We start from the raw sequence: 15010 nt of genomic DNA on the forward strand, positions 1-15010 counted from the left end.
AACCTTCAACAAAGCTCCCTCCTGGACTATAATCTGAAGCCTTTGTGCTGACTCTGCTTTCTGGGTATTCTAATTATTCTGCAGGTTATGTACAAAGAAAACCTGGGAACAGGCATCCCAACCACTGTCACCCCAGAGATTGAGAGAGTCAAACGCAATCAAGAGAACTTTAGCTCGGTATTTACAGATACATGAAATAAGAAATTCTTTCCCATAAAAAAAACTACCATAATAACCTACAGTTCTACTGTTCAAAGTAACAGCTTAACGACCCTGTGTGTGTTTTGTATCATCCTCTGATGAAAACCACCTGACCTGATTCAAAATGGCCACTCTTCTCATTGCTCTTTAACAGTCTTCGCAACTGACTGATGTGATCTACATCTGAAATACTGTTAGCCTCATTAACAAGCTTCCTTGGGGTGTTTGCACCCTGGAACCCAGTGCATCCTACTGTGCCTTTCTAAAACATAGCAGTGTAAAGTTCATCTCTGAAGTTGTGACTTTCAAAGCGCTGCCCTGACTAAATACTGCTCTCTAAGATCCCCCTCTTCACCCATTCCCCACCCCACCCCCTCCCTCTGTCTCTACTTGTTTTGAATGTTTTCTGGGTACTTTCTTGTATCTCACAGGTTTTGTACAAAGAAAGTTTGGGAAAAGGAACCCCTACAGCTATCACTCCAGAGATGGAGAGAGTCAAACGCAATCAAGAGAACTTTAGCTCGGTACTTCTTAGGGGCAAAAATTCTCAACCCTAATTCTTATTAAAATAACGGTCACATTAATGTCTTTAACCAACAAATGTAAAATTACTAAGTTCATATAATGAAAGAATGATGCCAGTATTACTTCAGATTTCGACCCAAATCTAATGAATTTTTTAATAATGCTGTGAGATTTTAACTGTTTTCTTTAAATCACTTTCCTTAAAAACCCATAATTCTCTGTTTCCTTCCTCCAGTCTAACTAGTATGGCACAGGTCAAAAGTGAAATCTAACATCCTTCCCCAAATGTCAGTACTAATCAGAATTGTATTTATTGTGGCTTGATTTTTTTTTTAATACTTGTAGCTTTTCCTAAGTGGTCATGATTCTTAAACATCTTCGTTTGAAAACAACAAACCAGTTTATATTTATATGGCTCAGAAATAATTACTTGTGTCAGGAAGTTTTGTTTGTATGTCATACAAGTGAGTTTTCCTTTGGAATGTATTCAGGATCATTGCTAAGTTGATATTTATATAGTTTGAATGTTCACAAAGATTTAGTTAATCTCCCCAAGGTCTCTCTATCCCGATATTGTCTCTAACTCTTTATAGATAGTAACTTCAGTTAGCCTATGTGCTGTCTGATAAAGCCTCTAAATTTGAGAAGGTATGTGTAAGCTAAGCAACTCTGTGTGTGCATCAATGTCACTGAGAGACCAACTGTTATATAGGGGACAACTAAATGCACAAAGGCAGTCTGCAGTTGGTGTATTTCTTAGTTTTACTTTACATCTTTGTAAGAACAAGAACTCGTGGTGATTTATTTTCAGATGAAATCTAACTGAAAGATGGATCCATGCTGATGTGACTGTTGGTTCTGTGCACACAGATATTGTACAAAGAGAACCTGAGCAAGGGGACCCCCTTACCTGTCACTCCAGAGATGGAGAGAGTCAAGCGCAATCAAGAAAACTTTAGCTCGGTATTTACGAGAAAGTTCCTTTAACTCCATATTAAAAAGAACTTCGATAAAACAAAATCCTTACCATTTGTCCCTTTATAATAACTTAACAAGTTCTTGGGGAAAAAAAACCCATACACAAAAAAATTCTCACCAACTGAATCCTTCTGCCCTGGATATTTTACTTACCATTTAATCCCAATGCTTTGTACTTTCTGAAATACCCCCCAAACCTTCTTTATGTTAGATGTGTAGGTATATGTTATTAACTTTGTGTCTGTATGTGGTGTTGGGAATTGGACTCATGGCCTTGCATGGGTTAGGTAAGGACTCTACCACTTGGTCCCCTCCCTTAACACTTTGAATTGGTTCCTTTCCTTTTCAACATTGCTAGTCTTGGTCCTTTTGAAATTAAATGACTTCCAAATGACCCAAAACTGGAAGCTTGTATTTACTTGGAAATCTTTCAATCTTATGTGTCTTGGTTAGTGTAACAAGAAGACACTGATTCAAGGCTGTGTGGGAGGACAGCTTCCTGGCTTGGGAAAGTGGCGACTTTACCACAGGTCCCACATGGACATACAGTGGAAGAAAACACTCAGTAATGAAACCAAAAGCCTTACTTTGATAGTTGTTCTAAGCGAGCCAGTTTATGACTTAGAAATCTATGCTTTCCAATTTTTTTTTAAAGACAGGCTCCTACTATGCAGTCCAGAGTGGTTTTAAACACCACCCTCCTGCCTCAGCTTCCCTAGCCCTAGGACCATAGGCATGGTTTTTTGTTTTTTAAACATGCTAATTAAATCAGACCATGTATTTACATTATTGTTTTCTTTTATTAACTGATATTCCTGAAAAATAAAAAACTACCATAATAAATAACTTGTTATCCTTCCACTTAAGGAATGTCTAGGCTTGAAATGGAGATTCATGTATCTTCTGAAAAGTTAATTGGATCCACTCTTGGGAAGGAGGGTTGACCTGAAATGCCCTTCATTTTGGTTGAGTACTTCCTAACAGTTGGCTTTCTCATGCAATAGAGCAGTAACTCCTTTAGAGTCCACTTTGTGTTCTGTCACTAATTACTGCTCACTAACGTCTCAGTATCTGTCAGTTTTCGTTGTATGTTGGTATGTCTTTTGGGGTGTTCACTGTTTTTGTTTCTATAAGCTCATTATTCTTTTTTTGGGAAAGGTATTGCTTTTTAAAAATTTTTTTAAGCCGGGCGGTGGTGGCGCACGCCTTTAATCCCAGCACTTGGGAGGCAGAGGCAGGCGGATTTCTGAGTTCGAGAGTTCGAGGCTAGCCTGGTCTACAGAGTGAGTTCCAGGACAGCCAGGGCTACTCAGAGAAACCCTGTCTCGAAAAAAAAAAAAAAAAAAAAAAAAAAAAAAAAAAATTTTAAATTTCATATTTTAGTAATTTCTATATTACAATGTATTCTTGTATATCTATTTGAAACTATTTTAATGGCCCTGGACAACTTTTTATTTGTTAAAGTATGATTTGTATTATTCACACAGGTTATGTTAGACAACATTGTCCAGTGGTACACAGGCCTTTTAGATACTATAGGCAAGACTGTATATTAAATGTAGACTTTTAGATTTGATGATTTCTGTAACCGTAAGAAAGACCAAAGTAGCCAGAGAACACAGATTCAGTCTGTAGTTGTAAGTGCCTGTTATGCTCTAAGACAAATGTTTTATGTAGAAAAAAGAACTATTTGCTAACTTGATAAAGTTATCCTTTTGCACACTGAGCATGTCTATGGTCTTATATAACTGTATTTCTCCAGTTAGAGTAGAAAGATAGCAATGATTTACCACACAGTCATGCAGGGCAGGGGGCATGGTCTCTCCTGCTGGATGTATGTATCTCACAGGCTTGTGTTCTCCTCCAATGCTTTCTTGTGTCATACAGGTGTTATATAAAGAGAACCTTGGGAAAGGGATTCCGATCCCCATCACTCCAGAGATGGAGCGAGTCAAACACAATCAAGAAAACTTTAGTTCGGTATTTAAAAAATTAAAAAACAAAACCCAAAACCTTTTAATTCGTCCCAGTTTTTAAAATATGACCTGTTTTGTATCCAACTAATGCTGCCATTCCCTATGGTTCAGTTTCCTTAACTCAGTTAAACATTAACCTGATCATTAAAAGTATTCCAGCTTAAAAAATAAATAAATAACAGCCTTGGTGTTTAAGCATCTATGTTTACCTTGCTTTGGCAAATATGATGTGAACACGAAGCTTCAGAACACCGTTCAATGGCTCACTTCCTAGCCTAACTTTCCCCTCTCCTGGCACTTACACAGCCCTTCTGAAGTCTTTTTTAGCATCTTATCTTACTCTAGTTACCTTAAAAGTAACTGTTCTCAATATGTTCACCCAGATTAAAAAGTAAATGCTTTGACTTCTTTAGGAAGTCAAGAAAAAGTATGTATAAATCGTCCCATAGATAACTTATCAAACTCAAACATCCTTTACATGATTTAAGAAAATAACTTTTTTGGTGTGGTTTCTGTCCCTGCCTTTCCCTCATAATGATGACAACTAATTTCTCCTTTCCTAGTGCTCTTTATTGTTTGTGCTGCAGAAATGAGCTCGGACAACAAAGTAACAAACCCTCTTTTAATTCTTCACTCCTGTGGCTCCTTCCTGCAATCCTTCTGTCTTACAGGTTGAAGCTTTTGGTATCTCCCCATCTCTAACTCCTCTTCCTCCTAAACCTCCCACAGCCAACTGCTCCCAGGAGAGGAAACGTGACTGACAGCTTTTTGTTCTGAATGCTTTCATTTCATACAGGTGCTATACAAAGAAAACCTGGGGACAGGGATTCCCATCCCCATCACTCCAGAGATGCAGAGAGTCAAACTCAATCAAGAAAACCTTAGCTCGGTATTTCGGAAGGAAAGGGGGGGGGGGGTCAGACGCCATTTAACTACAGAACCTCACTCGTCATTAAACTCTTTTCCCTTCCTTTGCTTCTAACTTCTCTTCGTTAAAGGATATTTTTTCCATTTTTTGTTTTTGAATTTTTTTTCTTTCACCTGATGCTTTTAAACGTTTTTTTAAAAGGGAGTAACTATTTTAGTTTGTAGATAACAAAACCAAGTTCTAACCATCTCAAATCTATGCAACTGCTTAAGAGGTACCATGCTCACAAAAATGAGGGGGGGGGGGAACCCTGACAGTGTGGATGACTCTAATAGCCTTTCCTAGCTAGCACTTTAGGTCCTTGCTTCCGTGGCTCACAGCTTCCCAGCCCAGTAACAGCTCCCTTAAATACCACATGGCATCTTGTCAGCATATAACTCCTGGTTCCTGTATTATTTTGTGCCAAAGAAGTTGGCTATACCTTTAAATTTTCACAGCAAATGGAATGTCACTTACCATTGTTTCTCTGATACTTTCTTACCGTACAGGTGCTATACAAAGAAAACATGGGCAAGGGAACCCCTTTACCTGTCACTCCAGAGATGGAGAGAGTCAAACACAATCAAGAAAATATTAGCTCGGTACTCTGACAAGGAAAAAAAATTACTTCTTTCATGATTTTAAAACTACTTCAATGACTTAAAATCCTATTAATTTTGTGCCAAAGAAGTTGGCTATACCTTTAAATTTTCACAGCAAATGGAATGTCACTTACCATTGTTTCTCTGATACTTTCTTACCATACAGGTGTTATACAAAGAAAACATGGGCAAGGGAACCCCTTTACCTGTCACTCCAGAGATGGAGAGAGTCAAACACAATCAAGAAAATATTAGCTCGGTACTCTGACAAAGAAAAAAAAATTTACTTCTTTTATGATTTTAAAACTACTTCAATGACTTAAAATAATTCCTATTAATCCTATTTTAAAAGGCACTTTAAGTCTTGTCCATTTCTTGACCACATTTATCCTTTTCCTATCTAGCTTTAACTTCATAACAGAATTGCTTTATTGCCTTTAAAATTCTAATATCGAGGTAACAGATTTTCCTACAAAATATTCTTCTGCTCATCTCTCCTGTACCCAACTTACTCTCTACTGTCCCCAAGGTCTCTTTGTTTTGCATACTTAAGAAATTGGGGCATAGGGACCTTGGTGGGTGAAATCAGAGGTGTAATGGCCCTTTCCTGAAGAATGCTGAAGTCTTGAATGATTCTGACTCACACTACCAGATTTGACTCTTTTGTAGTCCATATAATCAGTCTGCAAGACTTTGCACAGGTTAAGGCATGCTCTTACACTGAACTAGATCCCCGGACCTACTATGATAGACGTGGGCAAAGAGATCTTGGGAAAGTAGCTCCTGATTCTCATCCATAGATAATGATGTCAACTTGATATAGTGTTGTTTCCACAACTGAATAAGTCACTGAAAAAGAAGTGTCAAGACTTTTGTCTTAGTGATCTTAATTTTGGTTTTGCTGTCTCTACTATGAACCTCAGTGCTAACCATAACAGTATTTCCTTCAAGCTTGTGCTTTCTGGTATTAATCTGTCAGTGACTGGGGAAAGTTTGTAGGAGTTTAGCTTTCGGTAGTGAAGTTACTGCTCAGAATTTACACTGCCTGAAGGTTTCTCCTGTTCATCAGAAGCACCTGAACGCTGGTTAAAGCAGGTCACTGGGTCTGGCCCCATGTTCCCTGTTTTGTCAGTAGCTGTAGTATGGAGAAGAGAATAGGCATTTTTAGTAAGTTCTCAACTAATACTGACCAGCTATTCAAGGCCATGGAGAACTGCTGGAAGAGAATCCCTCCTTAGTGGCATTTCCCAAATCTCCCAGGCCATCTAAGACAACACTCAGGAAGACATTGAGGGTGAGGGTTTATCATGTCACAGTCTATCGCTTTTACATGATGGTAATGTAATTGCTAAAAAACATTTCTCATGGCTGATAAGTGTGAAATATTTAGTGAACAAAATAACAGAACACTGCCGGGCAGTGGTGGCACATGCCTTTAATCCCAGCACTTGGGAGGCAGAGGCAGGCGAATTTCTGAGTTTGAGGCCAGCCTGGTCTACAGAGTGAGTTCCAGGATAGCCAGGGCTAAACAGAGAAACCCTGTTTGAAAAAAAAAATGCAGAACACAAAGATAGAAGAGAAAGAGAAACACCTGCGTGGGAGTCTACAGTTTTATTCCCTATGGAGGCCTGTGCTGCAAAAGTACTTATTAAAGAGTGTTGTCTTGGGGCAACTTCAAAATACAAACTCACATGGTAACTCCTAATTAGAGACAAGTCAGGGGACTGATAGTAACATAGTAGTGATAAAATGATGGTAGGGCTTCCTCCTTTCTGGAACATCAGTTCTCATAGGGCAAGGTTGTACCAGGGATGTGTGTCTTGCTCTAACTACAGTCAACTTCTCCTTTGAAAACATAGACTGCTGTCTAACCTTAGCGCCTAAATGACTTGGTGCCCAGAGCCTCATCAAAAGTTAATGTACTATTCTATCTCTTCTTTTGGTAATTGTAACTCTTTTTTGTTGTGTTTCCTTTTGGATTTTTGGATCCACTGGACTCATTTAGGTTTTGTACAAAGAAAATGTGGGGAAAGCCACCCCAACCCCTGTCACTCCAGAGATGCAGAGAGTCAAACGCAATCAAGAAAACATTAGCTCGGTATTGTCTTGAGAAATGAAAAGTGCTTCTGATTTTACAAAGTAACTCTTGCAGTTTGGCCTGCTCTTAATCCCATCCTAGGATTAAAACCAAACAAAATGCCAGTTGTGCTTTTATCTCCTCTAAACATCACACAACATTCATCATTGCCATTAACTAATTTTGCTTTTTTTTTTCCTTGAGAGATATTCTCACTAGTAGTAATAGGTTACACCTAACATTTCCCTCTCCCCACCCCCAACTGTATTTACATTTAAGAGTGAATACTGCCTCCTCATGAGTGACTTGTAGGCTCACCTTTGTTTCTAACAGGTGCTATACAAGGAGAACCTGGGGAAAGCAACCCCCACACCCTTCACTCCTGAGATGGAAAGAGTCAAACGCAATCAAGAAAACTTTAGCTCGGTATTTGAGAGCAAAAATAAACCATTACAATTCTAACAAGCCTGATCATCATGGCTACACCACTAATTCTTCTCACAGTGTTTCCAAAACTCTTGATACCTTTTCAAAATCTTCCTTGGCCACTTAAAAACAACAACCCGCCCTTACTAGTTCACACTAAGTTCAAGTCTCATCTCTTGCTTTCTACTGTAACAATTTAATGGCTTTCTCCTCCTGAAGTGTTTCTTATACTGTGTGACATAATTGGACCATAACAATAGCTAAATGATGACTTCTCAGAACAGTTTGTTTTCCTTTGCTTTCTGATGTCGGGATACTCTCTTGGCTCCCCTAGGTATTATACAAAGAGAACATGAGAAAAGCAACACCAACACCTGTTACTCCAGACATGGAGAGAGCCAAACGCAACCAAGAAAACATTAGCTCGGTATTTCCCGATTCAATAGATCAGTGGAAGATCTTGGAATTAACACTTTAACATCATGAAAACATGCCTTTCTCATTCAACTGAAAAACACACTAAAATTTAAAAACAATGAATAATGCAACATCTTGAAAGACTTAACATCATAAATATGTGCACTTCTTTCCCTGAAAATGTACAAAAAATTAACACAGCTGTGCTTTTTCCATCCCAAATTGTACTAAACATACGATAATCACCTATGGTTTTCTTCCCCTTACATTTGACTCTAAGATAGTTTCTCATAACCAGCTATAACAAATTGATCCCCTCTAACATCTACCTTCTGCTGTTATTTCTAAGGTATTTTATTAGATGGGTAATATTCTGAAACTACTGTCTTTACTTTGATATTCTTGTGTCTGGAAGACTCTGATTTTTGGTTTTGACATATTGGTTTATATAATCTGGACATTATCTAAAAAAAAATGGTCAGTAACGAATTGAATGTAAAAATGCCATCAAGTACCCTGGTACTGTAGTGAAATTCCTAGTAAACTCAAGAGGGCACTTTCTTCCTCTCTTTCAAACTTATTCTGTGCCCCTTTGTCTTTGAAAATGAAACATTTTCATTTCCAAAGTCAAAACAAGTCTTGTGTCTTCTTGATGCAAGTCTTGCCAGTCCTTGTGCTGATCTGGTATACTTGGTCCAAATGTCTGGCTACTGTCTTTTGACTTAAATTAACCTCGCCAGCTTCTTCCATTTGAATCTGTTGAAGTCTTTGAGATTAAGAATTAGAACAAGGCGATGCCATGTACTCATATATGTCTCCCCTCCATAGGTTCTTTACTCTGATAGCTTCCGGAAACAAATACAAGGTAAAGCTGCCTATGTGCTAGATACACCAGAGATGAGGCGGGTTAGGGAAACCCAACGGCACATCTCAACAGTAAGTCGAGAATTCTTGTTTAAATATGTATTTATTTATATGTGTGTGTATGATGTGTGTACAGTGCCTGCAGAGGCCAGAAGAAGGGTCTCAAATCTCCTGGAACTGGAGTTACATATGTTTATGAACTACCTCATGTGAACTGGGAACTGAACACAGGTCCTCTGTGAGAACATGTGCTCTTAACCATTGAGCCATTTCTCCAGCCACAGAAATTTTTTATGATTCTGGCCAGCCTGCTGGAATATATTCAAACAAAGATGGTCATGCTGCCATATTTTCATGAAGTAAATTCATATTTCAGGTAAAATATCATGAAGATTTTGAGAAACACAAAGGCTGCTTCACACCAGTGGTGACAGACCCTATCACTGAACGAGTAAAGAAAAACACACAGGACTTCAGTGACATTAACTACCGAGGTATTCAAAGAAAAGTAGTGGAAATGGAACAAAAACGGAATGACCAGGATCAAGACACCATTACAGGTAACTGGAAACAAAGTGACAGAATCAATATCAAATGGAAGTCAAAGGACCCAAGTCTGAGAAAGGAAGCCCCATTAGCCAGTTTTCAAAGCTAAGAACTGAGAAGTATCTTCTGCTGTCTTAGTTCAGAGAAAACCAGAACCTAAGCTAATTAGGAGTATCCCAGCCCTCCTGCGATTGATGACACTCTTGCTTGGTTCTCAGGACGCAGACAAATGCTACAATATTTGTTCTGAACACTGGCTTTCCTTTCAGGTCTGCGTGTCTGGCGTACTAACCCTGGCTCAGTTTTTGACTATGATCCAGCAGAAGACAACATTCAATCCCGAAGTTTGCACATGATTAATGGTATGCACACCCGCCACTGCCTAGTGGACGAGAGTCAATGAATGTTCTCTCTCTCCCCAGGGTTTTGCATCTTCTCAGCTTGCTCACTGGCTGGTGGCCAAAACTAAGCATGTTTGGTTTAGGAAAAGATTTTAACAAACTGTTTTATTTCCTGTCTCCTTCAGATCCTGTTATCATGTCTATATTCTTCTAATGAGAAAAGTTAGTCTTTGTTGGAGAAAAAAAATACATGGGCAAAGGGAAGAAAATATACATGTTCATCAGGAATGTTTTGAACTATTTGTGTTAGCAGATAGTCATACTATCTACTCATGTAGAAAATAAGCCAATGGGGCAGACATTGTTGTATACTCCTTTAATCCCAGTAATCAGGAGGCAAAGACAAACAGATCTCTTTGAGTTCAGTCCTACCTTGTTCTACACATTGAGTTCCAGGCAAGCCAGGGCTATATGGTGAGACTCTGTTTTTTAAGTAAAGTATCATACTGTGCTATTCTTTTTTAAAGGAAAGATAGCTGTGCTGTTCTTTAAAGGCATATACTGTAGTCTGTGGATAGACACCATAGTAACTCCTGTTCTACCCTGACATGTACAATTTTAAGGTTGTGCCCACAAGACCGTGAAACATAGGAAAGAAACCTTCACCTATCTGGAAATGAGGGAGTACTTTCTAGAGAAACCAAAAATGAAGTGTGACTATGACTACTCTATCCATTGAAGTGAGCCAGGAAAGGGGTATGGTGGCGGGAAGGCCCATAGTTAAAGACAAATAACTTCAGTCTGATACTTCCTTGAGCCACTTAGGCCACCTTTGGCCTTTTAAATTCTCATCTATAAAGAACAACGACACACTAGAGGAATTGTATGTCAGCCATAGGAAACCGCTTGACAAAAACAAACAAAAAAACCCACAATGGAAGCATCACTCCCTTAGAAATCTTATCTTTGCAACTTGTCTCCCAGTCCAAGCTCAACGCCGAAGCCGGGACCAGTCGAGATCTGCCAGTGCACTGAGTATCAGTGGGGGCGAGGAGAAGTCTGAGCACTCGGAAGCTGCAGACCAGCGCCTTTCCACATACAGTGATGGAGGTGCCTTCTTCTCTGCAACCTCAACAGGTATAAGTCGATTTTCCCAGATGGGCGTGGTCATGCATACCTGTAACTGCAGCATTTGGGAGGCTCCCACAGGAAGATTGCAAATCTGAGGCCAGCCTGTGCTACACAGAGACTTTGTCTCAAACAAACACAACAATAACAAAAATAATAAGTGAATGGTACTAACAGTCGAGAGGTAAGCTCACTGATTGTTCTAAGCAATGTTTAAGATTGACCTTCATAATTTTACTAGCTCATCTCTCCACAGGAGTCACTGGGAAAGACATTGCTTGACTGGTGAGCACAGATGGGCTGTGTACCACATGCCTTTATAACCTGTTTCTTTCTTCTTTGCAGCTTACAAACATGTGAAAACCACTGAGCTTCCCCAGCAACGGTCATCTTCAGTTGCCACCCAGCAGACAACACTGTCTTCTATCCCATCACACCCATCTACTGCCGGAGTAAGTAAAGAGTAATGGGCACAAATTACTAGACTTGTGTATTTGTTTTTGTTTTTAATTCATATTATAACATGTATAAATACAGATGAGTATATATAGCCTGCTACGTCCATAAAGTGTTTTGCGCATGTGTGTGTGAGTGTATGTGTGTGTGTGTGTGTGTGTGTGTGTGTGTGTGTGTGTGTATGTATGTGTGTGTATTTAGAGCTATGTGGTATAAGAGCCAATTAAGGGGCTCATTCCAGACTGATTCTCCTTTCTCATCAATTGCTTATAGCTCTTCATCTAGGGGTGCAGCCTGATAAGATTTTTACCAATTAATGACATTGTTCAGGTCTTCTTTAGGTAGTCATACGTTAAGATTTCATGGGTACAGCTTCCTTGTCTTATATACTAGGCACAATGTTGTCTGTAGTAGTTCTGGTTCTATTGCTTCTTTGATGGGGGATAAGAGCTATACTCATCTACAGCTATAAAGATATTTAGAATGCAGTTAGAGATTTTACTAGGTTAGGAAAGTGGCAGTACTGGGTCCTCCTCTAAGTTTCATTGGGTAGATGAGTAGATATGATCACTCTCCATTGAGCAGGCCTTAAGTTCAGTTAGATAGCTGTTGGTTATGGCTAAGATCTAAGTGCTATTATTGCCTTTTAGGGATATCTTTTGTTCTGGTCATTGTTGTGATTCATAAGCATTACAGCTGGATAGGGTTGATTTTTTCTCCCTTGGCAGCATGTATAGCAGTTTCAGATATTATGAGAGCTAGGAAGAGACTCTCAGGTCAGATAAAGCTAGATTCCCATTACATCCTGTATCTGAAGTGAGTGTCTTCAGCAATAGAAACTTAACCCTACTAGGAAGCAAGCAAAGACAACAGGAATAGCCTATATGGTTTTGGAATTTCTTGGACCCCTCTACTGACAACTCCAAAGGAGGTTTTCATTCATAGTCACAGAGGTTTTTTTAAGACAGTCTGACTCTTAAGGGTTGGCACTGCCACTCCAGTGGATTTAGGATAATATGTAGTCCAATCATTTACCTGAACATTTTCTTGTTTTGAGCTGAATAGTATTCTATTGTGTGTATGTACATTTTCCTTATCCATTCATCAGTTGAATGACATTAAGTCTCTGCAGGTCGTAGCTACTGTTGAATAGAGCACCAGTGGGCATGGATGAGCAAGCAACCACAGAGTAGGAGCATCAGGTACTTTGGGCACATGCAAAGGAGTGGTATAGGGCCTCCCACGGTACCTCTACTTTGTATCTACCTTGAAGAGTCTCCACGTGGATTTCAAGAGTGGCTGCATCCACTTACAGTACCACCAACAAGGAGGGTTCTTCTTTTCCCACACCCTCACCAGCATTTGCCAATTGATCAGTTCTTGATCTTAGCCATTCTGGTATACAATGAAATCTCTAAGTTGTTTTAATTTACATTTTCCTAATTGCTATGGATGTTGAATACTTTCTGAGATATGTCCTAGCCATTTCAATTTCTTCTGAGAAGTTTCTGTTCAAAGCCACAGTCCCATTTTTTTGAATTGTATTATTGGTTTTAACTGATATTTGTTTGGTTTTTTTGAGTTATGTATTTTGGATATCAATCTTCTATCATAAGTATAGCTGGCTAAGAGTCTCTCCCACTCGGTGGGCTGCCTTTACACTTGGTTGGACATTTCATTTGCTGGACAGAAACTTTTCTTAGTTTTATGAGATCCCACTTGTCAAGTGTTGGTCTTTATTCCTGGGCAAAGGTATCTTTACTCAGAAGAGTCTTTTCCTACGTCTACACCTTGAAGAGTACCACCTACTTTTCTTCTAGAGGTTTTGATACTTCAGGTTTCATATTAAGATCTTTGATCCATTTGGAGTTTACTTTTGTACAGGGTGGGACAGGTCTAATTTCACTCTGCTACTTGTGGACATTGCTCTCCCAGCGCCACTTATTGAAAATGCCCTTTTCTTCAATGCGTGTTTTTGGTACTTTGGTCAAATATCAGATGGCTGAAGTTCTATGGACTCAAGGTTTGATGTTTTGTTTCACTGAGCTGTATGTCTATTCTTGTTTCAGAGCAGTACTATTTTTATCACTATAGCTCTGTAATATATCTTGAAATCTAATGACAATTCCTCCAACCTGTTCTTTTCACTCAGAGTTGCTTTGGTTACCCAGAGTCTTTTGTGGCGCCATATTGAAATTTTAGGTTTTTTTTTTTTTTAATGTCTAGTGATTGTGACTACATTGAAGCTGTAAACAGCATGTGGTAGGATAATCATTTTCACAGTATTGATCCTACCAATCCATGAGCATGTGAAGTCTTTCCATTCTGTAGTGTCTGCCTCAATCTTTTTCTTCAGTGACTTAAAGTAGAGGTTTTTCACTGCCTCAGTTAAGTTTGTCCCAAGATATTTTTCTTGAGGTTACTGTGACTAGAAATGTTTTTATGGTTTTTAGGATCTCTTTCTCAACATATTTGCTATTGTTGGCTACTGAGTTTTTTGGATTGTGTCCTGGTACTTTAATGAAAGTGTTAATCATTTCTAGACATTTTCTGGTGGAAGTTTTGGGATCTACGTGTAATAGCTTCAAATAAATATTTGACTCCTTTTCTAACTTGCATTCCTTTAACTTTCTTCTCTTCTCATAGCTATAGCTCGTGCTGTGGTTTTGCCAAACATAGCCTTTGTTGTGTTAAGGTATATTCCCTTCAGTCACAGACTCTAAAACTTTTGGATTTTATCAAAAACTTTCTATATCCATTAAGATATGCATATAATTTTGTCTGAAAGTCCATTCATCACACTTACTGACTTACGCAGCATCCCTGCATCTCTGGGATAAAGTCAACTTGATCATGGTTATCTTTTTGATGTGTGCCTGTAGTTAACTTGTATCGTATTAAAGATTTCTGCTTCCATACTCTATTGGCCTGTAATTTATGCTGTTTCATCTTTACCTAGTTTGGGTATTAGAGTGATACTGGCTGCATATAAGAAATTTGGAAGTGCCCTTCTGTTTCTAATTTATCTATTTGTAAGAAGGATTGTTTATAAATCTCTGAAAATTTGGTAGAATTCTTTGCTATTAATCTGTCTGGGCCTGGCTGTTTATTAGTTGAAAGGCTTTTTATGATAGTTCCAATCTCATTTCTTATGGGTCCATTCAAGATTGTGTTCTTTTCATTTAACTTAGTGTTTTCTTTTAGATCTCCTGACTTTAATGGAGAATAGGTTTTTTTTTTTTTTAAAAAAAAAAAATTACCTTATAAATCAAAAGTTCTTCGGTGTCTGTTCGGTTTTCCTTGTTTATCTTTGATACTGCTAATTTGAGTCATTTCTTTTGGCAAGTTGGGCCAAAAGTCTGTTGGTTTTGTTTTCTGTGCTTCTCTCCCAGGAAGTACTCTTAACGAACTTGCCCTCTCTCCAGCAGGAAAAATAGATACCTTGAGAGTGTGGCTAAGAGTGAAATATCTTTTCTAGTTCCACTTGACTGTTCACTTAGATAACTCCTTTGGGGAAGTCTTTATTCATAGCCTTAGCATCTTAAATACTTTTGGTGTTGAGTTGG

The 15010-nt window shown here is 38.7% G+C and overlaps 1 protein-coding gene across 1 annotated transcript in view; it reads left to right on the forward strand.

Moving 5' to 3' along the window:
- Positions 1–15010, forward strand: part of Neb (nebulin) — a 198940-nt gene that overhangs the window by 182965 nt on the left and 965 nt on the right. The window contains exons 145-155 of the mRNA XM_028769166.1: positions 85–177; positions 633–725; positions 5097–5189; positions 7195–7287; positions 7600–7692; positions 8027–8119; positions 8938–9045; positions 9350–9533; positions 9789–9881; positions 10845–10997; positions 11334–11440. Of these exons, the coding sequence (XP_028624999.1) occupies positions 85–177; positions 633–725; positions 5097–5189; positions 7195–7287; positions 7600–7692; positions 8027–8119; positions 8938–9045; positions 9350–9533; positions 9789–9881; positions 10845–10997; positions 11334–11440 (1203 nt within the window). The remainder of the gene's footprint in view (positions 1–84; positions 178–632; positions 726–5096; positions 5190–7194; positions 7288–7599; positions 7693–8026; positions 8120–8937; positions 9046–9349; positions 9534–9788; positions 9882–10844; positions 10998–11333; positions 11441–15010) is intronic.

Source organism: Grammomys surdaster, unplaced genomic scaffold (genome assembly GCF_004785775.1).
Source record: "Grammomys surdaster isolate TR1022 unplaced genomic scaffold, NIH_TR_1.0 191, whole genome shotgun sequence".
NCBI lineage: Eukaryota > Metazoa > Chordata > Mammalia > Rodentia > Muridae > Grammomys > Grammomys surdaster.